This window comes from Astatotilapia calliptera, chromosome 9 (assembly GCF_900246225.1).
Source record: "Astatotilapia calliptera chromosome 9, fAstCal1.2, whole genome shotgun sequence".
Lineage (NCBI taxonomy): Eukaryota > Metazoa > Chordata > Actinopteri > Cichliformes > Cichlidae > Astatotilapia > Astatotilapia calliptera.
In genome coordinates this window covers 17436896-17463716 of record NC_039310.1, presented here as the reverse complement: position 1 = coordinate 17463716, position 26821 = coordinate 17436896, and the positions used below count along the sequence as shown (strand labels likewise).

At 42.6% G+C, this 26821-nt stretch overlaps 3 protein-coding genes across 13 annotated transcripts in view; 1 reads left to right on the top strand and 2 right to left on the bottom strand.

The window, feature by feature from the left end:
* atp8a2 (ATPase phospholipid transporting 8A2) overlaps nucleotides 1-6605 on the bottom strand; it is a 49102-nt gene extending 42497 nt beyond the window's left edge. For 2 of the 10 annotated variants that reach the window (XM_026179565.1, XM_026179570.1), the window contains exons 1-2: nucleotides 6042-6605; nucleotides 3744-3851 (exon numbers count right to left, since the gene is read on the bottom strand). In XM_026179565.1, the coding sequence (XP_026035350.1) occupies nucleotides 3744-3851; nucleotides 6042-6084 (151 nt within the window). In that variant the 5' untranslated portion in view covers nucleotides 6085-6605. Of the gene's footprint in view, nucleotides 1-51; nucleotides 701-2843; nucleotides 3190-3743; nucleotides 5915-6041 lie in introns of those variants that run through there. The other 8 variants (XM_026179566.1, XM_026179567.1, XM_026179568.1 and 5 more) reach the window with 6 other exon arrangements.
* A 1826-nt stretch (nucleotides 6606-8431) lies between these two features.
* On the bottom strand, nucleotides 8432-15126 carry rnf6 (ring finger protein (C3H2C3 type) 6). Of its 2 annotated transcripts, none has more exons than XM_026180086.1 (4): nucleotides 14988-15126; nucleotides 13799-13954; nucleotides 13529-13693; nucleotides 8432-12068 (listed from the first exon to the last, which is right to left on the bottom strand). In XM_026180086.1, exons 2-4 carry the CDS (start codon nucleotides 13938-13940, stop codon nucleotides 10222-10224), a joined length of 2154 nt encoding a protein of 717 aa, XP_026035871.1. In that variant the 5' UTR covers nucleotides 13941-13954; nucleotides 14988-15126; the 3' UTR covers nucleotides 8432-10221. The 2 variants fall into 2 exon arrangements, with proteins under 2 accessions (XP_026035871.1, XP_026035872.1); XM_026180087.1 differs by lacking the exon at nucleotides 14988-15126 and adding an exon at nucleotides 14366-14973.
* Nucleotides 15127-16259: 1133 nt separating this feature from the next.
* On the top strand, nucleotides 16260-25300 carry cdk8 (cyclin dependent kinase 8). The gene is made up of 13 exons (XM_026180211.1): nucleotides 16260-16741; nucleotides 18070-18145; nucleotides 18581-18691; nucleotides 19372-19512; nucleotides 19958-20015; nucleotides 20098-20229; nucleotides 20317-20460; nucleotides 21154-21223; nucleotides 21406-21478; nucleotides 22720-22817; nucleotides 23027-23105; nucleotides 23300-23458; nucleotides 24221-25300. The coding sequence occupies exons 1-13, from the start codon at nucleotides 16614-16616 to the stop codon at nucleotides 24344-24346; spliced, it is 1395 nt and encodes a 464-aa protein (XP_026035996.1). The 5' UTR covers nucleotides 16260-16613; the 3' UTR covers nucleotides 24347-25300.
* Nucleotides 25301-26821: the final 1521 nt, after the last annotated feature.

Sequence of the window (26821 nt, the reverse complement as noted above, 5' to 3'; positions counted from 1 at the left end):
ACCCAAACAGGTCGGGACGCCACAGTTTACTCAGCTGGAACAACAGCGAACCTGGGCGAGGACAGATGCAGCAGCACGCCCGTCCTCCCTCTGCCCTCCTTCGGCTCTGCTGAGCAGGAAACTCCCAGCCCCGGTGCTGAAAGATACTGGCCCGAGAAGCTCCGCCGCCGTGTCATCTGGCCACCTGCCGCCTCTTGAAGCTTTTATCCGTCTCTTTTTTGGACGATCTCCTCCCTCTGGTGTGGTATCGAGCCGCTCGCTGTTACCAGCTCAGACAAGGAGAGGAAGCCATATGGAGCTCCTTCAGTGCTGCGGAGGGGCAAAGCCGGGGTTTCGTCTTTAAAGGGCCAGAAGCCTGATATCGCCTTAAGGTCTAGTGGCACTTTACCAGATGGGTCAAATAACATCCGTGAAGCTGGAGCTATCCATCAGATCACTTCGTGTTGCTTCCCTCCACTGTGATGCCTCTGCAACAGCAGCAACAGTCACTTCTTGCAGGTTGTATAGATTATATAGTCGTTTGTGTTTCTGCATGTCCAAAATTGCAATGTATAATAGGCCAAATGTACGAGCTGTGTCATTGTTATACTATTCCCTAAAAGCTGTTGCAAATATAACGCATAATGAAATCATATGCATCACAATGCTCTGAGTTTGTTGGGATCTGTGTACTCTCTGTCAGTGAATCTGTAAGTGAAAACAACAGCAGGCTAATTGCAAGATTGAATTTCCACAGTCCTGAAACTCTATTTCTGCAGCACTACCGAACTCCAACAATAGACGAGTCATCTTCTCCCCTCATCAATAACCAAACAGTTTAATACTATTATATTCCACTCAAGCTTGCGGCTCTAAAGTAGCCAATAAACTGTAAAATTACCCAGAAGTAAGCGAGCCAGGCTTACGTGATCAAATCTGCTGGCCCATCAGACTTTTTCCACTGAAAGAGACATAAGGTTACGTGTGCTTACAGGAAACGGCTACACCTATTTAATAGTTTACCAGGGAGTTATGTGAACCCAACGTATTTCCGTGGTATTATATTTGTGAGTTTTTCGTGTTTTCTGCTTTTTACCTCAAAACTGCTCGACATTTCAAGAGTTTGCGCACTCCAACCGCTCCACACAAGCCCGCGACGTGTCCGCACATGACACAGAGGAAGGGTCAAAGTCTAACCAAGCCCACAGAAAATGAACAGCCTCTTATCTCTATATCTCCATTAGCTATTACCTCTGGACCACACGGAGATTTAAGACCCAATCACAGCTCAGCTCTCCACAGTGCAAACTGCAACAAAGTCAACTGAGATAGTAAAGAGCTGCGAGGAAGTGATCAAGGAACATTCAAAGGTAAAGGTAATAAACGGCAATGCATGCCAACTATAATGCCATCGAGCACCTCTGATGTTTTCAGCCTTTTTTTGGTCATTTCTACACGGGCAGACATTTTTATTGAACAAACTTCATCCTTCCACTTCACTTTTTAAAACCCCTGTAGACACCTTTCCAAGGAGATCAATAATGGCTTTTTCAGCAACCCACTCAAGCTATAATTCATTTCTGAGGAGATTAATGCCTCAGTAACTCATCTCTGATGGAGCAGAAATGCCACCACCTCTGTAACTCATTACCGAACAGGCCAGCGATGACTCAGCAGCAAACCCCATTCAGAGAGCAGCCAGGTCAATTACACGTGAAGCGCCCAAGACAGACACACAGGTAGCGCAGGTCTGATGACCTGCAGCCACAACAGGTAAGACTAGACTGATCCCAATTCAATTAACACGCTGATCTCTTACTCTGCTTGCAGGATGCTACCAGCCACCCATTCTGTTGGTGAGTCTTAAACAAAAACACGTCTCCTTTCCTCAGAGCAATCATACGCTCCGAGGAAAACATCCATCCATTATGCAACGATGCTTGATAATCTTTTACGCACCTCTCTGCTGAGAATACATGTGTCATGAGAAGGCGATTAAGCCAAACACATTTAGCACAGCTAGCAGGCAAAATGTGATGTTTCAGCATTTGCAAAGGGCCTCAGATGGGAAAACAAAGCATATTACTTATCACAAGCTTCATAATATCTTAATACACGGTGTTAATTTGTTGTGGGTTTGTGTTGAATCCAATCTGATCTGGCCTCGTGCCAAAATTTCACAGTTTAAAAAGCTGGCCAGGCTATAAATAATGCATAGATGGGAGCTGCATAATTCATCAACATTTTCCAGTATGGCAGAGCATATTTCACCAGACACTCCGCCCCGGTGCTGCGCCCACAGCTTTCCACTGTCAAGCGGTGTCCCTCACTGCCTGTCAGAATAGAGTTTGAAATGGCACGAATGTAGCTTCAGAGATGCTTGGGCATCTAATCCAATCATGCCTGGTGCAGACACAATTCTCAGCTCAGAAATGAAATTAGCCAAAAAGATAATAGCTACTAATTAACAGCAGTTATAGCAGAATACAATTATCCTCGGTTGGTGAAGAACTTCCACTCCAAACAAGCCACACTTGGGACAGATCCTCTGGCTCATTCTATGTTTTCATTATCTGAACAACTATCTGAATGTACAATGCAAATGAAAGTACTCTATTTCTGTGTTTGGTATCCCTGCAGGAAAGTGTCTTAGCTCATCCCTTAACAGCAAAACCTCCATTTGTCATCCTCTACAACAAGAAGGCCTGTCAAAGTGTTCTTGAGCTAAACACCAACTCCCCCCTCCCCATTTAACGTTAATGAAGTTCAGAAAAAAGAAACACCCAAAAAACCCCACATCTTTGCCTACATGCATTGAATCCAGTCAAGAATAAAATGGCTGTGTGTTGTCAGGAAAGCATTACCGACAGAGCGCCGTCTGCCTTGGCGACCCCTGCGTCCCATGGCTGTCGTTGCTCTCTTAGGTGACCTGCACGCCCTATCTGCAGGTCTCGGGAGACCTGGCGTCTATCATTCCCAGTGGATCCATTGGCCGCTCTGACAGAGTAGGAAGTAAGGCGAGCAAGCCTCTTACGGCCCAAGTGAGCAAGCGTGATAATCCCCTCTGTGTCTGCTCTGCAACTTCACCTGCTGCTCATCCATAACCTAATAATCCCACAGGTGCGATTGCAACACGCTCATACACCTTAAACTAATGTATGCAAATGCACACACACACACACACTGACACTGCATTATGGACACACACACACACTGACACTGCATTATGGACACACACACACACACAAACAGGTGAAAGTAAATCTTTTAAAGCCATAAAACATAAAAAAAGACCCATCGACATGCAGCTACTCCCATGCCCCTCTCTATACCCAGAGTCGTACCTACATGCATGCAGCAGTGTTCTTGTACATGCTGTTCAGGCATGCCATATCTATGCGTGCATGTGCTGAGTTCTACAGCATGCAGATGCACTTGCTTAAATACCCCATATAGCTTTGTCTTCACCAGCATGAACTACTACAGGTATGCCACCAATATCTACAAGCACATGCAGTGAGAGGGTCCTGTTCAGCATTCATCGCACTCCAGGCCCCAAGGAGCTACAGATGATCAGTCCACAACAGTGATAACGTGTCATAACCTTTTCTGCAAAGACCCTGAGATCCTAATGTGAGTAACTCAATGTTGTAGCTCTTGAGGGCCGGGGGTTGAGACACGCCTGCCCCTAGCTGTTGGTACATGCACCTTGGGACTCCGGACACAGATGGGGGCATCATCCAGTCTAATTCGAGCAAACTCACTTTTGTCAAACCTGTCTGCGAGGCGGGCACGCATGGTAGCACCGGCGCCCTGGCCTGGGTCCTGCAGCTCAGGAGACTCCTGCCTAATGGTGGTCAACACTAACTGCTCTGTGGACGCCAAGAGAGAGAGGCCACGGCGAGAGAGGACAGCACACACACACACAAACAAGACAACAAGTCAGTACACACAGACTGTACCTCACACAGCACATCCACGTGTCAGTGACTACCCAGATGATTTGTTTGTGTGTGAGCTGAGATGAGACTCATGCCAGCATATGATGGATGCAAGCCTGAACAGCTGCTCAGAAATCACTTTGACCAAACCCCTCATAGCTTGCCCAGGAGTGCCTCCTCCTGGCTACTTCATGTAAATGCCTTGTTTCAGCAGCTTACTGGGCCTCCCTGTTATCTCCTAAATGGTATCTTAGGTAGCTTGGCAGCCATGACAACCAGTCATTATCTTCCCTAAACAGATGTATTGTTGACAGTTGGCTGAGCTGCATGACTCACATTAAGAAAGCACATCAACACTAGTAGAAAATGTGGCCTTACACTGATATTCAAATGGAGCAGAATGCTTTTACTCAGCACTCACTACTACACACATGCTTTATATTTCTAAGGCTCCTCTTAAACACAAACAGTTAAAACTATAACTCTCTTTGCAAATGTGTGTAAATAAATGTGACAGACTGGCAGCTGCAGACGTCATTGCCAGGCATGTGGCAGCTCGCTAATTGGAGCAAAGAATCAAGCGGTCAGGCTTCAAGAGATTACAGTAAAAGCACCGTGAGGAACCCAGGCGGAAACATGCAGACGTTGACTAGACTACCATCCTGTGCTTAAAGTATAAAAGCTTTAAAGCAACTTTTAGACCCCACGAAACCAAAAAAAGCTGCAGGATTATATCTGAAAATCACAGTGTAAATAAGGTAACAAATTCATCATGAGACCACCTGATATTCAGTTTAAAACATATTTATATATGCAAATAATAAGTGGGTGGGAGGGATCTACAAAACAGTAACAATGTCACTTTCTTAACCATTTGACCTTCTGCTTGTAAAAAGTGGAAATGCATTTTTTTTAACAACAAATAAATATGTGGAACTTCTGGCCTGAAGATAGTATGGCCCAGTTGGCGCTCACAATTTACCCTGCTTTATATTTCTGGAAGCTGCAAGAGGCATGCAGCCACACTCACACACAGATACACACACACACACAACAGCAGAGCAGCCTGACAATATGTGCCGGTCACTATTAAAAGCCACTGGATGAGGCGAACACGTGCTCTTCTTTTCCAGGACAATCCAATCCAGCGTCTGCTTGCCATGTGTGAAATCATCTGATGCAGCAGGTTGTTTCAGCATCCTCACCTTCTGGCCAGCTTGTTAGCTGATGAGGACATTTTCCTGCTAAAAACTGAGACAGTGCAGGTTCTTGCATGAACGGGGGTTCAATGCATCCTGTTGCATGAGGCAGATTCACGCGTGAGCAACAGACTGAAACATCCCTTTATTCAACATAAGGGTGTGAAGCACTTTAAAACTGAACACGCTGTGGATGTGGATGCCCTTAAGGTTGAGATAAAGGTGAGATAAGGAGAGCGCTTTAGAGAGTCACGTGGCATTTAAGTCGGCGAGGTAATAGGCTGTTCTTGGACCGATCTGCAGGCCTGGGGGTAAATTTGTCACCTTATATTGCTAATATTTCGCTTTCAATCACAGCAAAAGTAGGTTAATACATTGTCTTTTTTTCTAAGAGTCAATCGCGGACACTATGATGCAGCACAGGAGGAACACAAATCTGTTACAGCATAATTATATAACACCATAACAAGGCCATAGGTCAGATTTACACAAGGCAGTCAATATTTATTGATAAGGTCACACATTTAACCCGTGGAAGATAAATACTATTGAGGTCATCAGAAATTCCTTCACTTGGCTCCTCCATAATGATGCCAGGCTATTCTAAATGAGACCTGAAGCAGGCACCTGCAGTCTGCTTGCCCTTTGCATTCCTCTCCGGTGCCAAGAAATGAGCGAGACTGGAGGATAAACACCGGCATGTCCCTCCGTGTGGATGCCGCAGTCCCGAATAAAACGGTTCCCCGTTATTATGCCAAGCACATATCAAAAGCGCACGATTTTCTACACAGGCCGCTGTATGCAGAAAAAAGGACAGGCCCGTTAGTGGGATTCACTTCACAGTGATGTGTGACAGCAGAGAGCGGCGGGCGGAACCCGGGTCGTGCAAAGATTAAATAACACGTTTCTTCGTGCTGCTTACCTCCCTCGCTGTGGATCTTCTTGGCTCTCCGGTTGAAATACATCTTGCGAGCGGTGAACGAGAGTCGGTGCGGCTAGAACGAGGAGGCCAGAGCGGTGTCATGCTCACGGAGAGGGGAGCAGGGGAGCAACGCTCTGCATGGGCTCGGGCTGCGGTCGCCGCTGCCGCCGATGCTGCTGCTGCTGCTTCTCAGCGATCATTATTTCTCGGTCAAACCGCGGAGATGTGGTGTAGAGGGCAGCCTGCTCCAGCGTCGCGTCAGACTAGACACAATAGTTGCTTCCGGTCAGTGTTTTCAAAATAAAATTACGTTAGACTATAATAAACTGGATTCATGACATCGGCCGGTCAATTAACGCTTAAGTTTGCGGTTAAACGGTGACCTGCTTCTGCTTTCGGTGCACTCAGTTTTATTTATGAAGCATATTTAAACCTACAAAGTCCAGTATAGGAGAAAAACGGGTTATTTAACCCTATAACTCTATTTGATTCGGATTCTGTAAAGACGACTGTATCGTATTTCCGCCACCTTTTTTTGAGACGTCATCCGTGTGATTTTTCCCTAATGAAAAACCGAAATAAATTATACAAGTTTTTGAGCAATAAAATGAAAAATAAAAATAAATATATTAGAAATTAATATTTATTTTTATTTTTTTTTAATTTAATCAGATGGTTCAATAAATCCTCCATTTTCAAAATATATATATATAATTTTCTGGCAATTGTTTTATTCCTCGGGCTTTAAGAGGATAGAAAATAAATTAATTGATTTTGTTTTTAAAGTGAAAAAAACAAACAGTACACACACTAATAACTGTCACGCTACATAACCTGCTAATAGCAAAATGTAGTTTCAAGTTTCAAAGCTTTATTGTCACAAGGATAAAATAAAAGTCTTCCTTTTATATACACACACAAAACACTTGAAATTATTTAAATCTTTTTTTCACTATATTCTATATTAAAAGCCAACTATCATTTGGCTGCCTTTCTGTGTCTAAAATATAAAGTATAAAAGGGGCATAAAATAAATAAATGAAAAATATATATCTTATATATTATAACATATATATATATTTATATACAGTATATCTATACTGTAAATGTTTGTTATATTGTGAAAACAGCCACTTTTTCACAATATATTTTCTTTTCTTTTTTTAAATCTTATTTTATTTTACTTGGAAATGGTTTTAGTGAACGCTTAATAGGCTCATATTTTTAAGGAAAGGCGAGACATTTTTGCTCGTATTCGGTTTTGCTTTATGACACTGCTTCAGACAAGCCACGGGAGCGCGCATGGGATGAGGATAAGACGCGTAAGCGCTCCCGGTCTCTAGAGGCTCAGTGTGAGATAAATACATAAAGATACAGCCAGAAACATTTTACTGAACAAACAGCTAAGTCTTTTAGAAGATTTCCCTTGTTATTAGAAATTCTCAGCAACTTTGTTTTCAAAGTACTTTTTAAAAAGTTTATATATTATTATATAATCGTTTATGCTTTTATCGCTTAGGTCAATTAAAAGTGCTGAGTGGAAGTTCAGAGATAACAAGGTCTTTAAAAATAGATCCGATTATTGGTAGCCAGTGCTGCTGTTTACATCTGCCACGTTTCCCGGAGGACCGAGGGTCGTTCTGGCCTGCTTGGGAACCTGGAAGAAGCGCACGTCACGGAGACAGAGTCTCTGCGTATCCATGGCACGCTGGTGCGCACGCCAAAGACGCGCATAATTAAGCGCGTGTAATCTCTATTTCGCTTTCTGTCGCTAAGGCAACCAGGTAAACAGGTCTATAAAACAAAATGAAAACACGGAGAAGAGAAGTAGGTACCTAATAGAAAAATAAATACAATGAAATATAAATGTAAAAATTGCTACAAGTTGAAAACTTGCCCAAAGTGCCAATCAAATATATGGTTTACATCGATGTAGCTCATGATCAGTTTCGCTGAGTGTGAGTGAAATTTGATACTTTTGCTTGATTTTTCAGTATAAAAACATTGGGACGTTTGAGCTTATTGTATATTAGTTTAATAATTATGCAAATGATCTCGTATAGATAGGTGTGTGTTCATAGTACATTTTAATGAATTAGCTTTGAAAACTGAGAACTAACAATGTCCAAACTTTGTTTTTCATATCTTAACACAGATTATTTCAATAACTGTTCTTTTTGTGTGTGTGTGGTTTTTTTTAAAGTTACTCTCCTCATTACACTTGTAAGATCACCATAATAAAATTAAAGTGAATTCTTTTGGTGGTGGTTGTTTGATTTAAAGTGTGATGATTAATCTATTATATCCTCTAAAGAGTGGCATGGGATGATGCCCTGGCCGTAATCACTGCGCAGACACAGTTTCAACCATATACATCCATACAGTAGAAATTCCAGCATAACAAAGCGGCATTTTATTACACTGTTAAGGAGCAGAGAAGAAAACCGTCTTCATTTTATTACATAGTAACATGTTCATCATAACCATTTCATTTACTCTCATCACATTGTAACATTTCATATTTCAGAGGTCGATTTCCATCTTATTAAATACAAACAGAATAAATAGTTACTCCTGAACTGCCCACAATTTTATCTAAGGTGAACATGCACCAGAGAGAAGCCTTCTGAGAACCAGGTTTGATTGGTACACCGGACCTCCCCCCCCCCCTCACACGCACATAATTATCATACACACACACGCACACACACTCTTACAGACTAAACTGCACAAATCCTGCAGCTTTGTTAGTGATGTGTTAACTGCACAGGCAGAGTAGCTCTTGTGCAATCACCGATGTACAAAGTGACACTGGTGGGGAAAATGCTGACTGGGTGGCTCAGCTAAATATCCCACCTGTTTTACACTAGAAATGCAACATTTGTCCATGTTATGTAAAAACAAACAAAGAGCAAAGAGAAATATATTACTAGCACGGCCTTATTCACACGTGTGCACTTGCAATGAAACTTTAACAGATAGCTATCATTGCACAGACCCAATCAGGGGGGCAAAAAATGAGTAAACAGGTTCTCATTAGCAGAACATTTCTGGACAAGTTCATTATCGAAAAAACATTTTTCCTGCACCAGTCTCATGAATAAAGACTTATGAGTTAGCCAGAGAACCGCAAAAACTGAAAATCAATTTCTTTCTTTTTGTTTTTAATTCCATGTGAGAGGCTAACTACGCAACCTCGTGACAAAGGTCCTGTCAGGTGTGGACCTAAAAACAGGAACCAAGAACAAACATCAATTTCTTAACAAGACTTTAAGTGGAGATGATATTCAGGCGTTACAATGTAAACAACAATGAACAGCAAAACAAACAATACTGTTTTTTCCCCTCTGCATTGCACAACTCATACTGACAAGTCTGAATTCCTGATTATCACATTTTGCATTTCATTGAAACTGTGCTGCTCATATGGCTAATGTTAATGATTTCAAAGTGGCTGTTTTTAGCAGGTTACTTTAATGGATGACTACTATGTTGTGACTATATGGGACTTAAGGGCTTAAACAAATACTACTAGATGGACAGAGTATAGTTTCAAAATTAAAGACATTCCTCATTTATACCCGACAAATAAACAATTCTTAACCAATTGTAATGGGACACTTTAAAATGGATGTTGAAAAATGAAGCTAAAATAATCTAAGCTTCCTGCTTCCATTCTGAATAAATCGCATGTGAAGAGCAGCTTTCTTCAAAACCCTTAAATATAAGCAGTGGTGAGTTATTTACATCCTATACTGGAAGAGAAATCGAGCCTAGAAGTGATTTGTATAGTCCAGCCGTCACAGAGACGTTGCCGCGTGTCAGACATCAAAGATTTAAAGTGAGACTATTCAGCAGCAGCTACAGGAGCTCCTTAATAAGCATCAATGCCTTCTATAGACAAGTTTCTGAAGCGTCATCGCAGAGTCAAGCGAACTAGGTCACAGGAAGAAGAAAAGAAAATAATGAGTTGTTGAAAACCAAAGGTCTAAAAAAATAAAGTTTTGTTTATTCTCTGCATTTATAGTTTCTTATTCCACACTTTTGGTTCAACCTTCTTCAACACAATGAGCAATCAAAGAAATTAAACCATGAAAGCGCTATGTACATGCAAAGCCCACTTGGATCTGCTCAGTTCAGGGAGCCAGGAGCGGGATAGTTGTGTTTGTGAGATAATAGGTCAGTCATGATGCACTGAAAGTATAGGCTGCCTGCAGATGGGGCAGGTGTTATTTTCAGAGAGCCAGCGGTCGATGCAGTGGACATGGAATTCGTGAGAGCAGGGCAGGCGGCGCAGCTTGTTGCCTTGGACATACTCGTTTATGCAGACGCTGCAGGCTCGACCAATCTCCCCCTCCAGGCTGGCCTGACCATACGTACGCGTTGATAGATTGTCAATCTGCTCTTTGGTCAGGCCCCTCGGATGTTCATCATCCTCTTCGTCATTGAGCAGGAAGAAATGTGCCAGCCGCAAGATGGGTAGAGTACCGTTCTCTACTAGGTTGTTGGTGTCCCTGCTGGTAGGCCGTCCATCTGTGGTGCTCACTACTCCTCCGAGCCTAGCCTGCCCATTCTGGTCCTCATCACTTCTCACCAGCCCCACCCTCTCGTGAACTACCCCACCTGTACTAACCTGGCCAGGTGCACTCTCATTTGTATTCACGCGACTGCCTGGGCTGTTGTTACCGTTTGTACCATTAGGATCTGAATGGTTAGGTGCAACAGTTTCGGAATCGGCCTCTGTCTCCATTAGGGAGCTAAGCTCTCCAAATCCAGTCATGATCTGGCGCAAGATTGAACGTAGGGCAGTGGAGTTGGGTTCACCCAGGCCTGTCTCACTGATACGCCTCAGAGGAATCCGAATAGTGCTGACGTAGGTGCGAATCCCAGCTCGCTCAGAGCGAGAAATGGTGCGTCGAAATCCACCACTGTCGCTTTCAAATGTCACTGTATTTTCAGCAACGCGAGCACGAGATCGTGTTCTGCTGGCGATGCTGTCTCTATCGCGGTTTTCACCAGGTCGAATCCTTCTCACCTGCAGGTCCAACATGATGGTCGGATGTCTTCGCACTGCTGAACTTCCTGCTCCTATTACTTGTGATTCACTTTCACGTTCAACCATCTCTACAGCTGGCTCCGTTGGAACAACGGGTTCTGACACAGCCTCTCCAGTCTCCATTGACACAGAGGCTGTGCCACTGCCTGATTCAACAGTATTAATGGATGAGCTGCTGGAATCACTACTGGATGGCAGAGTGGTACTAGCAACACTAACTCTGTGTAAAGGGGAACGACTTCGCCTTGACACGCGCGATGAAAGCCCACTTCCATATGCAGCTCTGCGTGTGCGACCATGCGATCGAGTCCTACTGCCACGGGATTCGTGTCCCGCTGCTGGAGCCTGTGTCGCAGACTGGGATGACACCCGGGGGCAGTCTATAGAAGCAGGCGCATCATTACGCCCCTGCTCTCCTTCTACATTCAAGGCTTGCTGTTGTACAGGTATAGTTTGATCAGGAGGAGGGTTTGGAACGTTGGGAGGAGGTGTTAAAGAGTGCAAAGTGCCACCTCTCCTTTGAATAGCAGCTGAGGACGCCACTGGTGGAGGAAGTGCAGGGGGGCTCATAGAAAGTGTGGTAGTGCTGCTGCGTGTACGCCGTGTCTGCACCCGCCTACTGATGGCTGGGCGGGGGGTAGGGTACGGGGCAGGCCTTGGCGTGGTTGAAGGTCGAGAGGTTGAAAAGGAGGAAGCAGTTCGTATTGAGGGTGATGTATTTGGGGCAGTCACTGGTGGGTCTGAGGCATCCACAGTCTCATTATGCTCCCCTGGCTCTGGCTGGTCATGGTTGATGTTGATCTCCAGGCTAAAGCGGAATTCTCCACTGTTCGGGTTGGTCCGGCTGACAGCACGCCATGTCTGATTGCCACTCTGTCCGCTGCGAGTAGCATTACCAGTGCGTCTGAAAGTATTCAGCCACTCCAGTAATGAGTCACCATTAGAAGTTTCTGCTCCGGGTTCTGCGCCCCCTGTAGGAAGAAGTAGAAGAGAAAAAAAAAGGTTACGACTAGGTAAAATCATTAAATCTACTTCTCTTTACACAGGTCTCTAGCAGAAATCTTGCTTTTGTTCTCTTGCAACAATATGAAAGCCATTTTAAACTATTCAAAACCAGTACTTAGACTGCATTTACTGTCAGGCTAAAACATAAATACAAACACGGTTCTACAAAGCACGCCGTCTTGTTTGGTACCAGCTTAGGCAAGGTTTAAAATAAATACAAGACCTTCACAGGACATATTGCGAAGCCTGTCTTTTGTCATCCTTTTTTTTCCTTTTTCTTTTTATTGCTGCCAAAGTCAAGTCCTTAAAGATTATTTTGTGTTTTTCCTGTCACATTTTTTTAAATCAAAAATTAAGTAACTTTTGGCTGTGTTACAACTGTTGTCGTTATTTTGTGTAATATGAAATCTGAGTGTGCAGGTGCCTCTCCGTGATTGGTGCATCCAGGCGGGAAACAACATATAAGAAGACACCGCCATGGATGATTCGTTCACTGGACATTGCTTTGAAGCTGATGGCCAGTCATTTGTGGACATTCTAAGCTCCAGTTCCCTCGGTAACCCCCTAATAAGTTTACTACCAGGTCATATGTCAATCATGGGTAGTCTTTAGTCTCATTACTAGTCTGTTCATTTACTCCTCTGAATGTTGACAAAGGTTTATCACGAATGACACCTACTTCCTTTCCCCTGCAGTCATTTTGTCTTTATTCACTTGAATTTTGATGACTTTCTAGGGTCTCTAGTCGCCACATTGCTGTGAATTGCTTCCAGTGTGTACACAGCTTTAGGGGTCACCACAGCAGATGGATCCCTAAAGACCCCGGTATACCCCTTTGTTTGTGACTTCACACGTCACCAGTGCTTGTCACATAGTCACTTCTATTTGCTCTCATTGGACAGGCGCAGGTAGCTGCTGCTGTATTCTGATGAATGACAGGTGCCGCGACTCAGACAATACCACATTAGCGCTGATATAGGAAGAGAAGTAGACAAAACTGAAAGTAAAGACATTTGAAATAAATCCAGAGCAAATTTTTTTCCATCTCTTCAAACTGCTGCAGCATCTCCCTATATATTGGGAATAATCTGCGAATCTCTGACCTTCTCTACTGATACACTTTAAAACTGCAGCGAAAACTGACATGATTGTAAACTCTTATCTTAAACCCTGCTGCAGCGCTAGCAGCACAATCTGCCAGATTACAAAAGTCACGAGGTGCACAACCAGACAAAACGACAGCTAATGGTGAACAGCTGGGTCTGCTTCTCACCCCAGAATCAAACCACAGATCTTTTGCATGTAAGGTGAATGTTCTACCACTATACCACAGAGCCATTTAACTCAAAAGTGACTTTGGGGCTTAACATAACAAAACATCACGAAAGCCAGATCTGGAAAGATTAAGGGAAGTCGTCCTTCCTACCTGCTCCTCGTCTCCCTCCAGCACCTCTCTCTTCTCCCTCACCGCTGCTGCTCTGCTGCTCTCCAGACTCAGAAGTCTGCGAGTGCTGCTCGGTAGAAGGCTGAGATGACAAACGCTCTTTTGCTCCATCCAGACGCTGGCGGAGCTCTTCAGCAGTCACCTCCCCTATAAAACAAAATTTCATGGGCTTTTTGTTTTTTTGTACAATAAAAATAACTGTGGGTACAGATCCAACAACACTGTGCAAAAGCATCAAGTGCCCCTCCTTACCAGGAGTGCCCAGCAGGTTGCCATCTCTCATTAGACGGTACTCTTCTTCACTCAGTTCATTAATGAAGTGATAGTACGCCTCCTCCCTTCGAAGACGCTCTGCCTGCCTCCTCCGTTCATCTCCCCCACCAGGAGGGTCCATCACCGTATAAAGTGCTGGCAGACAAATAAGCAAGAGTCAGTCACGGATGATCTGTCACTTAAATTTACCCTCTGTAGATATTTGTCTTTCTAATATGTTGCAGATGAACAAGTCATGTGTTAGCTAATGGTCATCCGATTCGGTTATGGACAGGCAAAGATCAAACTGTTATAACGCGAGCAGTTGCTATAAATAAGACCAGCGCAAAACACAGTGCAAATATGAGCTGTTTGCTCAACGTTGTCTTTGAGTGACTATTTCTACCCAAGGGCAACAGTTAAATCAACGCCATCCATTTTCTGTCGAAACACTTACAGCAAAAGAATGGAAATGGCTACGTTAATCTTGCTAACGTTTAGCCTAGAGGCTAGCGCCGAAAATTCATCAAATTTAATATGTATGCACATGCTCAGTTAAATCCCTACCACGGTAAATCTAAGGGGTAGTGTAACAATGAAGCAGTCATCACGAAACCTAACATTAACGCAGTGACAACAGTATCCACGGAAGGCCATGTTGAAGGCAGCGGAATAAAGCAACAAAACTGGCGTTGTCATCCTGGTTAGCCACCAATCAGCGGCGTAATCTCAAAGACGGACACGCCAGGCGTCCAATCAGTGTTGAACATAGGCGGGCCGTGATAAACCGAAAGGGAGGCTTCCTCCATGTAAACGCAGGGCAAACAGTGAAAGACAAAGAATCTCGTCAGCGCTATTAGAGAATTACAAAATCAAGATGTTGACACATAGTAGCGATTAACGACAACATTGGCTCAACATTACAATTAGAATTGTAGATATTTTAAAAGCCATTTAAGTGCGCAATGCTTCAGCTGCTAACTCAGCGCTAGCTCGTTAGCACAACCAGCGTTAGCGACTATCACTTAGCTCCGCTAGCCGACCCACCAGCGAGCTGCGAGGCTCATTAACTTATCATAATTTATTATGACAGAACATTTTCTCAAGCAGTGGGAGTACACGGAACCTATCACTTAACCCTAACACACTTTTATAAGAGTTGACAGTGGCATATAAAAGAATTTCGTACCTGACGAGGCAGCTGTAATATGGACGGTTCGCTTTGCTCCCTCTGCTCTCTCAAATCAAGATGGGACCAGCGGTGCTGCACTACAGCGTCGGTCAAAAACAAGATGCCCGGCTATAATAGTTCCTACCTAACATAACATCAAAGCTAAGCTCAAGGTTTGGCTGACCTAGGTGACAGCAGTGAATGTCAGTGTAAAAGCATCATTTATAAAGTTGGTATACTTTTATTCAGCTATACTATACTATCAAATATACTATCTAAAACTTCAAAGTTATTTTCTCAGAAATGTGAGTTAGTAAGATGAAATTTTCAGATTAAAACCCAGAAATCTTGACTTTTTTTTAGTGGTGGGAACAAGCTTCCATACCACATTAGGGTTCTTGTTTGCCTTCGTTTAAATTATTTTAAATATTCAGCTAATCATATCTTGTATCTCAGTCATAACTGCCATTCTTTATTGGAAATTATATAGGTTGCTGGCTGCAGAAACTAAAATAGCTCTTCCAACATCTCAGGGTATGGTGATGAGTTGATAGGTTCTTGGACCAATCATAGCAGTTTTCCACTTTTAAAATACTTTAAACTGATTCCCTTAGATTTCCAATGGGAGTGGGACCAGGAGGGTCAGGATTAGAAATTAGCATATCAGAGGCACACCTCAAGAGTGCTGAACATGTGCAGAGCAGGGATAGTGGATATATTGAATAAAGGTACTGAAGATGGAGCTGCCAGGGAGGAGGAAAAGAGGAAGACCACAGAGGAGGTTCATGGACGTAGTGAAGGGGGACATGCAGAGGGTTGGTGTAACAGAGGAGGATGCTAGAGATATGGTGAGATGGGGGGAGATGATCCACTGTGGTGACCACTAAAGGGAGCAGCAAAAAGAAGATGATAAAAAGAGTTTAAAAGTATATTGTTTCATTATTTTATCCCGTGCTTGCCCATTCAACATTAATCTGTTTGGACAGTCTTTTTCTTTTCGTAATATAGTGCTATTTAAACCATACTTTACTTATTCTCTTGAATTAAAATCAAACGCATGTCTGCTTTCTTTGTGGTGGACAGAATATGCAGATATTTGTTTGCACGGCCCTTTTATAGCCACGTAATAACCCACAATACGGAAAAGAATAAGCTAACTTCTCCTTAGCATAAAAACGATATGATGAAATCAAGTCATATCGCAGCTATATTTGAGTGAGACTGAGAATTTCCACGTGGTGTAGTCAGTCTACCCATTTTTTCTTTGGCTCTTTCTCTGCTGCAGGGCTGTCTTCACGACGTTTTACGACAATGCCGTGCGCGAATACGCCGTCGTTACCGAGTGAAGTGCGTCCCTTTGGAGCAGATACCGGCTGAAGAGAAACGCAGCAACAAGATAAAGGAATATATTTGGGGCTCCGTTTGCACCTGGACTATCTCGGAGCACCGCCTATCTCCTCCGGAGCTTTAATTTTAAGACGAGAACTCGATGTGAAAGCCGGGCTGGAGGAAGGAAAGAGCCACGCTGGAGAAGGCAACTAGCTGAATTACCAAACCGAGCTCGGTGGAGGAGCCTAGTTGCCTCCCAAGCGACGCTTTAAAAAAAGGAAGGAGCAGATACATTCAGGCCAGACGGTGGTGAAAATGGACTATGATTTTAAAGTGAAGCTGACCGGCGAAAGAGAGCGTGTCGAGGACCTGTTTGAGTACGAAGGATGCAAAGTGGGTAGAGGCACCTACGGCCATGTATACAAGGCGAAGAGAAAAGATGGGTGAGTTGATGAGCAGCAAGGCCTTTTAGCCAGTGAACCCTTAGCCAGCTTACCCCCCCGCCTCCTGCCTGTCTTCTCATCTTCCAAATAAATGTTACCTCTCTCCTCTTCCTCCCCCTTTCAAGGCCACTTGCAGATGTGGGAGTGTTGCATTGGGTTTGTGTAGAGACAAAAGTGAGCAGTTTGAGCTCGCACTGTTGGGATGCTGATGGAGCTTTGTGTCGCGCACAAAAAACACCGACATACGGTTTACCACCGGGATTGGAGCTTTCCCTTTTCATGCATCTGTTTTGTCACTTATATGCCTAACTCTAGGTACTATTTTTTTTTATTTTATTTAAGCTAAAGTGTTTTTTTTTAAATTCCCTCTCCCATGTGATGTTGTAAATGTAATACAGCAGGTGCATGTGGAAGCACTTGTTGATGTCTTCTTCTTTTTTTTAAAGTCGTTCTTATACATGAGCTACATGGCTGCAAAGAGACTTATACAAGATTTTGTGTGAATTCAAAAAATAATCTTTAGTTATGCCCAGTTTTTGCACTCTTTAGTGTTTTGTTTTTTTTGTTTGTTTTCTTTGTTTGTTTGTTTTTTACCCAATTTTAACATTTTTGCGGGTTTTTTTTATGCTTTTAGCCTTTGCATGAAGTAAAGTAAGGGAACTAGCTGAACCCAAACTGTAGACTCATGTGGTGGTTAGTGTGCTAATCCCTCAGGATGCCAGGGCACCACCCACCTTTCTTCCTAAAACCTTCCTGCTGTTTCTAATGCCAGCCTTGTAACAGCCTTAACTGTGTCTGGACCAGAGCTGGGGGAGAGCTCAAGATGGTTTAAGCTACTAGTCCCGTTATTACAGCCCGGACATACTGGCAGCAGGAACCACACAAAAGAGCCCTAAAGTGTTTAAAGATGTCTGTATTTCGCTTTAGGAGCCTGCTTTTTTATTAGACTTTTTAGCAGAGTTGCGCTGCTGCTTTTGGACGAGGCCTGAGGAGGCACAAAGCTTGGGTTTATGAGATGATTTAGGCCCGGCAGAGGGAGGGGTTGTAACCAATTCGTTCAAGTAAGCGCCAGTGCCAGTGCTCTGTTTGTCCCTTGCCAGCTGCCAGACAGGCCCTGTTTCCTTTCCCTCTCTATTGTTTTGACCCTCAGAGGTGAGCTTGATTACACAAATTTGGAGGTAATGCAACTCGGCCTCTTCTCAGAGTCCCACTGGCAGCTGCCAAGTGCCCCCCTTTATGTTGCTGTGCAAACGGCTCTCAGGGGGCCCTCAGTCTGGACTGGTCTGGTGTTGATGTTGCTCTACCTTTCTGTGTGTGTGTGTTTGTAGGAAGGATGATAAGGACTACGCCCTCAAGCAGATTGAAGGCACTGGCATCTCCATGTCAGCCTGCAGAGAGATTGCAGTAAGAGCTGCTTGGCTTACTCTGTTCCTTTTGTTTGGTCTGTGATTAAACACCTTTGTGCCATTCCAGGCACTTTATGTAACGTCTGAATGACATTCACACGCTAGTTTTTGTGCAAGCAATCGTAAAATTGAAAGTCAGGAAGCAGATGTTAATGCAGTGCATATAGAGAGTAGACACAGAATTAGTGATATAAAGTATTGCCTCACAAGCATTTAAAAAAACAAACAAAAAAAAGCATCTTACTGCCAAAGATTGAAAGTGTTCAGTTGAGGAGATGATATCGTGTCCACCCCCCTGTTTAAGTATAATCTCTGGTAATCAATACAGTCACAAAAATAAGCGCAAAGTTTCTCTTTCGTTACGTCATTTTCATTCATGATGTCTGTAATGAGATTGTGTGGTTGGCCTTCTGAGTGGGTTTGTACGTTGCAGCTGCTGCGGGAGCTGAAGCACCCCAATGTCATCTCACTGCAGAAGGTTTTCCTGTCACATGCTGACCGTAAAGTATGGCTGCTCTTTGACTATGCTGAACATGATCTCTGGGTAAAATGCAAACACACAACACACACATATACACACACTTGACCTGCATGACATGACTTATCACACATATTATGGGGGTAATGCATGTTGGGGGGTTTTAAATAGTTTGTTTTAAGCATTTCTTTATTAGTTTATATTCATATGCATGCATGGGTTGCAGATTTCCACCTATCTTTATGAGCACAAAGACATGACTTAAAATAGGCCTCTCTTCATAATTAGGTCATAAATGTGCATGCAATTTGATAGCTGTTTTTTTTGTTTATTTGTTTTTTATTTTTTGCATGTCCTTTTAATGCCAATGCATTCACATTCGCCTTCAACCAGTAATAAGGAATGAGACTTGAAATAGTGCTAATTATGCACTGGTAAGTCTCATTAAAGCACACGCATCCACCAAGAAGTATTCCACGTTGAGCAGTTAAACCTCTGCTGCATTACAGTTGACAGAAACAGCTGGCAGAGAATCAGAACTGAGTTAGATGCAGTTTTCTGCCACAGAGCTCCAACAATTGCATTCCCCTCCCAAGGAAGTGGAAACACATGCCACAAACATTAGGTTCTCTCAACTCGCCTGCAGCACACTTACATTTTTGTGATCATCTGTAGCAAAAGAACATGCATTTCAGTCAGTCTGTACGTGCAAAGCCCTGCTCACTGTTTACCCTTTCTTTCCATAGCACATTATTAAGTTCCACAGAGCATCTAAGGCCAACAAGAAGCCGCTTCAGTTGCCTAGAGGAATGGTGAAGTCTCTGCTCTATCAGATTCTGGATGGCATCCATTACCTTCACGCTAACTGGGTCCTTCATAGAGATCTTGTAAGAGGATTGGGGGGAGAGGAGGGTGTTTGGCTACAAGGGAAAATTAGGTTAAACTGTTAATGAGAGACGTAAAGATTGCTATTGGGCTGAGAATATGTGGAGTGCATGTGTCAGTCTGTATGTGTTCAGATGAATATGTAAATGAACAGTATTCTTAGGTTGTTTGGTGAGTAACTAACTTGTTAACACATGAACAGGATGTCAGTTTTCTGCCGTAAGTGAGATCGAAATGTGGTAGACTTTCTCTCTCCTGTTCGGGAAATTGCAGTCATTTGTCCACTAGAGGGCAGCAAGAAAGAGTTTTGATTGCATTACACATGCAGGGCTGTAGTTCAGAAACTGGGCCAAACAAAGCTGAATTAATTACTGGGAAGTTTTCCTGTCAGATGTCTGGAGTGTGGAAAAATTTTTATCTGTGTTTGTGTGTCTTTGTCTCCATCAGAAACCAGCGAACATTTTAGTGATGGGGGAAGGGCCAGAGAGGGGTAGAGTAAAGATTGGTATGTATAGTGTTTCGTTTTTAAAACTTATTTGCTGCTTAGTTTATCTGTCGGTTCATTGACACACATACCCATTGTGCAGCGGACATGGGGTTTGCTCGTCTCTTCAATTCACCGCTGAAGCCTTTAGCCGATCTCGACCCTGTGGTGGTCACCTTCTGGTACAGAGCACCTGAACTGCTCCTGGGAGCTCGGCACTACACCAAAGCCATCGGTGAGATTGTGCGGCACCATCTGTCTTTCTGTCCTCCTTGTGTGTACATGTGCAACCAGTTGAGCTGAAATTAGTGCGTGCTTACAGACATCTGGGCGATTGGCTGCATTTTTGCGGAGCTGCTGACGTCTGAGCCCATATTCCACTGTCGCCAGGAGGATATCAAGACCAGTAACCCTTACCATCATGACCAGCTGGACCGCATCTTTAATGTCATGGGCTTCCCTGCCGGTGAGTCTTGATTGACCCGATTTAAAACATGCATGAAATGATTTACCGGATTTTCCACAGTATTTCTATTAATGGGGTTAACCTGCTATTATACAAAGTGTGTTGCATATTCAGTGGAGAAATTGTGTGGAAAGAAAAGCCTTTTCCATTCCTTGGTCTTTTTCAGGCTTCTCTTTTTTAAAGGCAGTAATGTGGTCTAAGTGCTCTGCACATCAATCCTCTGACATGTTAGATGAAGCCAAGTCACAAACACAGAAACTTGTACTTCTAGGGCTACATTTGGGCCTATTTTTTCCAGCTCACTTAAGCTGCTCCTGCTCTTTTTCCTTCTACTATCACTCCTGGTCTTGCTGTATAATTCACCAGTGTATTTGATGGACTTTGTTTAGATTCTGCAGAAAATGGGGGGGAAGTCTTACAGTCTCGTTGCCATGTTTGGCAAGTATATTTATGGGGTTATGCTGAAAAGGTTAGAGATGATGGATGTGAATGCTTACCAGATAAGCAAGTTCATGTCAGTTTTGTAGGAAATAGATCTTATTATGTTTGCCAGAATGCAGATTGATTATGCACTGTATAAACAATGGGGCGTTGTGTGGAAATTATGAGCGTTTTTGCTTAAAATAAAAACAACCTACATAATATGTCCTTCGTGAGAGGGTGTGACACGCTGTAATCTTGTGTTTTCCTCAGATAAAGACTGGGAGGACATCAAAAAGATGCCAGAACACTCCACGCTGATGAAAGACTTTAGGAGGAACACGTGAGTCTGCAGAGCAACACTGCCCTATTTTTTTTTTCTTTTCTTTTTTTTTAAGATCAGAGCAAAGCAGGTCTGCTGGTTAAGACATTTCTGGGTGCTTTGTGTGATTTTTACTAATTTAATAATTGTTATGCAGGATAAATCCACTGAAGGCATGCCATTAATATAATTTTCTCCCACAGATACACAAACTGCAGCCTTATAAAGTACATGGAAAAACATAAAGTTAAACCAGACAGCAAAGCATTCCACTTGGTAAGTTAAAATGTGTCAGGATAGGAGAAGTAGGACGATTACTTGCAAGAGTTTACAGTCATCTGCCATTTTGTTGCTTATACCTGACGTTACTTTTGCTTTTAGAGCTTCCTTTATTCTTCAGATGCTGGGAACATATTTACATGTTAGCATCATGCAGTTGTGGGTAGCATCTCAATGATGTGATTTTCTCCCTCCCAGAGGTGCTTTATTGCATTAATATCTGTTGACTGGAGGCAAGAAAATATGAGATGATATGAGATTTGGGACACGATGCGTTATTGTGCTGAAAGTAGCCTTGAGAAGATGGTACACTGTTATCATAAAGGGGTGACATTTAAAACAAACTGAGGTGCGCCTCCACTAAGTTACGGACATAATGTCTGATTACAGTGTAAATCACCAAGGATGCTGATTACAAGCTGCAAAGAACTTGAACGGCATTTCCACCCTACCCCTTAATCATGAGACCCTTCGGCAGCTGCAGATGTGACACTCGTCACAGAGTAGGAGGACATAGGAGATGTATTGGAATTTGGTCTCAACTGCTGTCTTACAGGAACAACGATGTGGCCTCCTTATTCGGTTGCTGACCTTTTGCACAGAACAGTGAAATACAGGCACAGCCCTGTGTGAAAGAAGCTGGGGATAGGAATGCTGGATGGATCAATATACTCATCAGATTAGGAATTGTTTTTCCGAACCTCCACTGGGCAGTTTTGGCAAGCCTGTCTTCACTGGCCTTAATTTACTGTTCAAAACTCACTGTAGTGCCTTTCAGTGTGGTCTTCTCTTGCTGTGACATGTTGCAAATTTGGCAGTGCTCTACTGGACACCTTGTGGTGACAAGTGACTCTGCCATCATTTTTTATTTTTTTTTTTGGCCCCAGAGATTCACTCGTTATGGGATATGACTATCTCTGTAAACTCTACAGATTGTCATAAACCCTGAAATCAGCCTACCAGGCACTAACAGCCAGCCAGAGTCACTTAAACCGCCTTTCTTCTTCAATCTGATGTTCAGTTTGAGCTTTAGCAGATCCATGTGACCAGGACTGTATGTCTAAATGCACTGACTTTGTGTCAAGTGATTGGCTTACTTAGAAATTTTCCCTAACAAGCATTTAAATGGGTGTGATTTGCAAAGTGCCCAGTGTGGTTAGTTAACAAACAAAGTGTGCATTTTCATTGTGTGAATTTGTCATGTTTGAGACTAACTCTGGGTGCACTATATGTTACAGCTGCAAAAGCTATTGACCATGGACCCCATCCGTAGAATCACATCCGAGCAGGCCATGCAGGACCCCTACTTTTTAGAGGAGCCTTTACCCACCTCTGAGTGAGTTACACCGAACACACTTCCACACACTCCCACACACACACAGACTACATTCAACTCACAAGATAGTTTCTTTGTCTTGTGTTCGTCCTTAGCTTAAATCACATGATCTACGGATGCCTTGAGCGGGTCTCTTAGCTAATTAGCTCAGAGTCATGGGAATTAATGTTTGAAGATGAAGAAGCCTCTTTGCCTTTTTTTTTCTCTAGTGTGTTTGCAGGTTGCCAGATTCCCTACCCCAAGAGGGAGTTTCTGACAGAGGAGGAGCCAGAGGACAAGGCAGACAAAGTAAATATTACATATCCATACGCCACATGCTGTATTACTAAAGTCATTAAACATTAATTGATTGGTATATAGATGGGTGTAATATAGAAAAGTAAAATGAGAAATATAGAAAATTTACAATAAAGCTGAGTAACATGTAGTGAAACTTCATACAGTCCAGGGTGTAATTTAAGTGATATTTTTGTGCCCTTTAGAAAAACCAGCAGCAGCAACAGGGAAATAACCACACAAATGGGGCGGGGCACACAGGCAACCCAGACAACAGCCACGCCCAGGGCCCGCCTCTAAAGAAAGTGCGAGTTGTCCCGCCCACCACTACCTCAGGTGGCCTCATTATGACCTCAGACTACCAGGTAAATCCATCTTTCTCATATATTCACTGTCACTGTTTCTGGATTGTCATCTATGTTGTTGTTTATTAAATCAGCGAGCGACTTTAATAGAATACATATACAGTGAAATAGCATAGCTTTGTTTTGTAGACGAAACGCTCCATTCACAGGCTAGACAAGTTTAGAAATCTCTCGACAGCATAAGATGTTGTGGGCTAGGGTCAAAAATATTATAGCAACCACTCTGAAAAGAATGTTACATGAGATGTAAGTATTGGTAATATACTATGTAATATAATATACTATAAGATTTATACTTTTAATATTCTTCGCAGTGGCAGAACTGAACATGTTAAATACCCTCTCATGCTTGACATATGTATTATTTTACTTTCTGGATGATGTGGAAATGGCTTTTTAGCTGCACACATAACCAGAAATGGCAACAAATACCATTTTTGATCTGCAACATGAGGCGGATGTGAATGTTGGATCATCGTGTTTCAGATGTGACACACATGCTCAGACACAAATCCATCTAATCTGACTGGAAACATGGAGTGATGGTGTTTTTGCATAATAAAAGTGACTTTACTTAACATGACAGTGAAATTTCCATGTATCCAACTGTTCTTGCATGCAGAATTTAAGATGTCACCACACTAAAAGTGTGATCATTTTACTGGAATATGTTGTTCATTGAGTTTAAATGCAAATTAAACCATTACACAAAGAAGATTTTGTGAATATGTCACTGCTTTCTTTGTTGTTTTCTTCCTGTAGCGCTCCAATCCACATGCTGCCTACCAGAACCCTGGACCAAGCACATCACTGCCCCAGAGCAGCATGGGATATTCCTCTACCTCCCAACAGCCGCCCCAGTACTCCCACCAGACCCACCGCTACTGAAACATCCCTCCCACACACACATACACACGTTAATAGACACATGTACACACACAGCCCTCACCACGCCCACCTGAACGAATGTACCGAGGGATGTGGGGGGCGTCCAAGGCAACAAAACCCACCCTGCCTCACCCCACTTCACCTCACAGAGAGCACCATCTCTACAGCAGTGCGTTAGGCCTGAAAGAAATGGTCTTCACTTTGTTCCAGATAAAGATAACACACCGCAGTATTAGAAACACAGTTATAGAGAAAACGTGATAGGTGAGACACAAAGTGGGAGGAAGGTTTTAAAAAAAAAAAATAATAATAATAATAAAAAAGGAAAAAAAAAAAAAAGGAAATTTTGATTGAATCAAATCTTTTTCTGTTACTCGGATCTCGGATGTAAGAGAAGATGGCGTGGTTTAAAGGAAATGTTAATCTGTTCCGTCATATCCTCCCCCTTTCTTCTTAACCTGTCTCCTTTACCTACAGCCTACCCCGGCTGGTTTACCCTTTTCCTGTCGAAGCTCGGACGAAACTGAAAGCTGCTATGTGACTGCCAGCGTTGACAGATTTCCTGTCCTCCTGTCTGTCTGTTTATTTTGTGCAAGCGGCCCTACGAGGGCCTCAGCTGAGGACTTTACTGAGCTGCTGTGAAACATGCTGGGAGGATGTGGAGCCACTCGCAGCTGTGGCTTTGAGGGGTTTTTGTTCAGAGAGGACAAAAAAAAAAAAAAAAGATTTTAGTAGTTTCTAATTTAATCTGTTTTCATGGTTCTGTTTTCATGGCGAGAGCGGCAAAGCAGCTTGCAATAGCTGACTGCTCATGTGCTGTGGTTAAGCCTTACAACATGATGACAAAACCAACCAATCGCATGGAGGATGGCAGGCAGAACATGCATTGTACTGTAATGTATTGAAATATTTTACATGAAGCAAGTATCCCGACAATAAAAGTGGAAACATCAACATTGTCACTCTTATTTGTGAAGCAATTTTAAGTAACATCTTTCATCCTATTTATTCTTTTTCTGGGAACACCTGACATCTGCCCCTAATGTGAGCTTCACAAAATTCAGTTTGGGAAAGAAGAGAAGACGAGTTTTGCTGATGATATTTGATGCATCGTGGTAGCACGAGGCATTCACAAAGTACTGCTGTTTGAAAACGGACAGAAAAAAAAAACTTAACCACCCAGATGTTAATATGTGCACTTCACATTACCACAGTGAGAGAAAATCAAATCAGTCCTGAATTTTATTTATTTAATAAGGCCTATATGAAATCTTGCTCAATAATGGGTTATTATAGTAGAGATCTAGCTGAATCATGTTTAAAAAGGCCGTCAACTAACCACTGTTTTCATTGTTAAATTCTCAGATTATTAAATTTTTAAATTAATGTACAAAATGTATAAAAAGAAAATAGGACCCATTAAAAGTCAACCAACTGCAATTTTGTGGCCCCAAAAATTCAGATATTTAAATCACAGATGTGCAGCTAAATTCATGTTAAATTGTTTGATGCTTTGATGTGAAGTGGGTGTGACACCAATGAAACATGATAAACATGTAATGTTCAAGAAAATGTTCTAGTAGATCGTTGCTCCTGTAATTATCATTTTAGAGTATAGAGTTTTCATTCATTCACAGAAAGTGCCCTCGTACTTTGGTGTGGTATGGATGGCCATGGGCGGTGGTCTTAATCAGTAGGGAAAGCTCTAACACTTGTAAAATCACATCAAGTGGGTTGGAGTGTAGTCTTCTACAGACCACAATCCCTTGGCCCCGGGCCTAATGTTTTGCACCCTTGATTTAAATGATAATATACACTCTTAGGACATTTCATTAATTACACTTTGCCATGTGACTAAGGTCTGTCTGAGTTGGACTCACTTTTACCTTTAGAACTATCTTAATTCTTGTGTGGTCCATGTTGATATGATAGCCTCACACAGTTACTAAACATTCAAATTAAATAAGAGTTCTTTTGCCTCAGAGGTCCATATGAACTAGCATAAATTCCCATATTTGGTCACATATTTGTCTAAATTATGTGTTTATTACAAAGTAGCAGCTGCTTAATAAATTTAGGCTTTATCCAGGAATAGAAGTGCAGTTTATATACTGAAACTCCCCTTTTTAGTTTACCAAATCCTGTCTACAGAAAAGAGACAGTTCTCTGCATCCTTGTTTTTCTTTTGCTTTGATGGCTGTTTTTCTCCACAAACATACCTGAGAGACTGAACCACTGATCTAAGTATAGCCAGTCCTCACTGAACCGCTTCCTGCAGGATGCTGGCCTAGCTATTTTGTTCTGTTATACAATACTCTCCATCCTCAGCATCAATCTGAGAATCTCACTAACCCCGAAAAGGATGCTTTATCTCGTTGTTGTTTTTTTAAATACATTTTTTAAAAAGTTTTTTAGTTTTTAGGTGTTATTTTAGGTTATTTACATGTCTACACATCACCGAGAGAGTCGAAGATA

What these genes read in the sequence shown, in the direction of transcription:
- rnf6 (XM_026180086.1), bottom strand. Translation starts at nt 13,940, where the DNA reads ATGGACCCTCCTGGTGGGGGAGATGAACGGAGGAGGCAGGCAGAGCGT. An exon ending in CAACCTGCTGGGCACTCCTG is followed by an intron (nt 13,694 to 13,798) that starts GTAAGGAGGGGC and finishes TTTGTTTTATAG; the next exon opens with GGGAGGTGACTGCTGAAGAG. An exon ending in TGGAGGGAGACGAGGAGCAG is followed by an intron (nt 12,069 to 13,528) that starts GTAGGAAGGACG and finishes TTCTTCCTACAG; the next exon opens with GGGGCGCAGAACCCGGAGCA.
- cdk8 (XM_026180211.1), top strand. Translation starts at nt 16,614, where the DNA reads ATGGACTATGATTTTAAAGTGAAGCTGACCGGCGAAAGAGAGCGTGTC. An exon ending in ATGCTGAACATGATCTCTGG is followed by an intron (nt 18,692 to 19,371) that starts GTAAAATGCAAA and finishes TTCTTTCCATAG; the next exon opens with CACATTATTAAGTTCCACAG. An exon ending in GGGTCCTTCATAGAGATCTT is followed by an intron (nt 19,513 to 19,957) that starts GTAAGAGGATTG and finishes TGTCTCCATCAG; the next exon opens with AAACCAGCGAACATTTTAGT.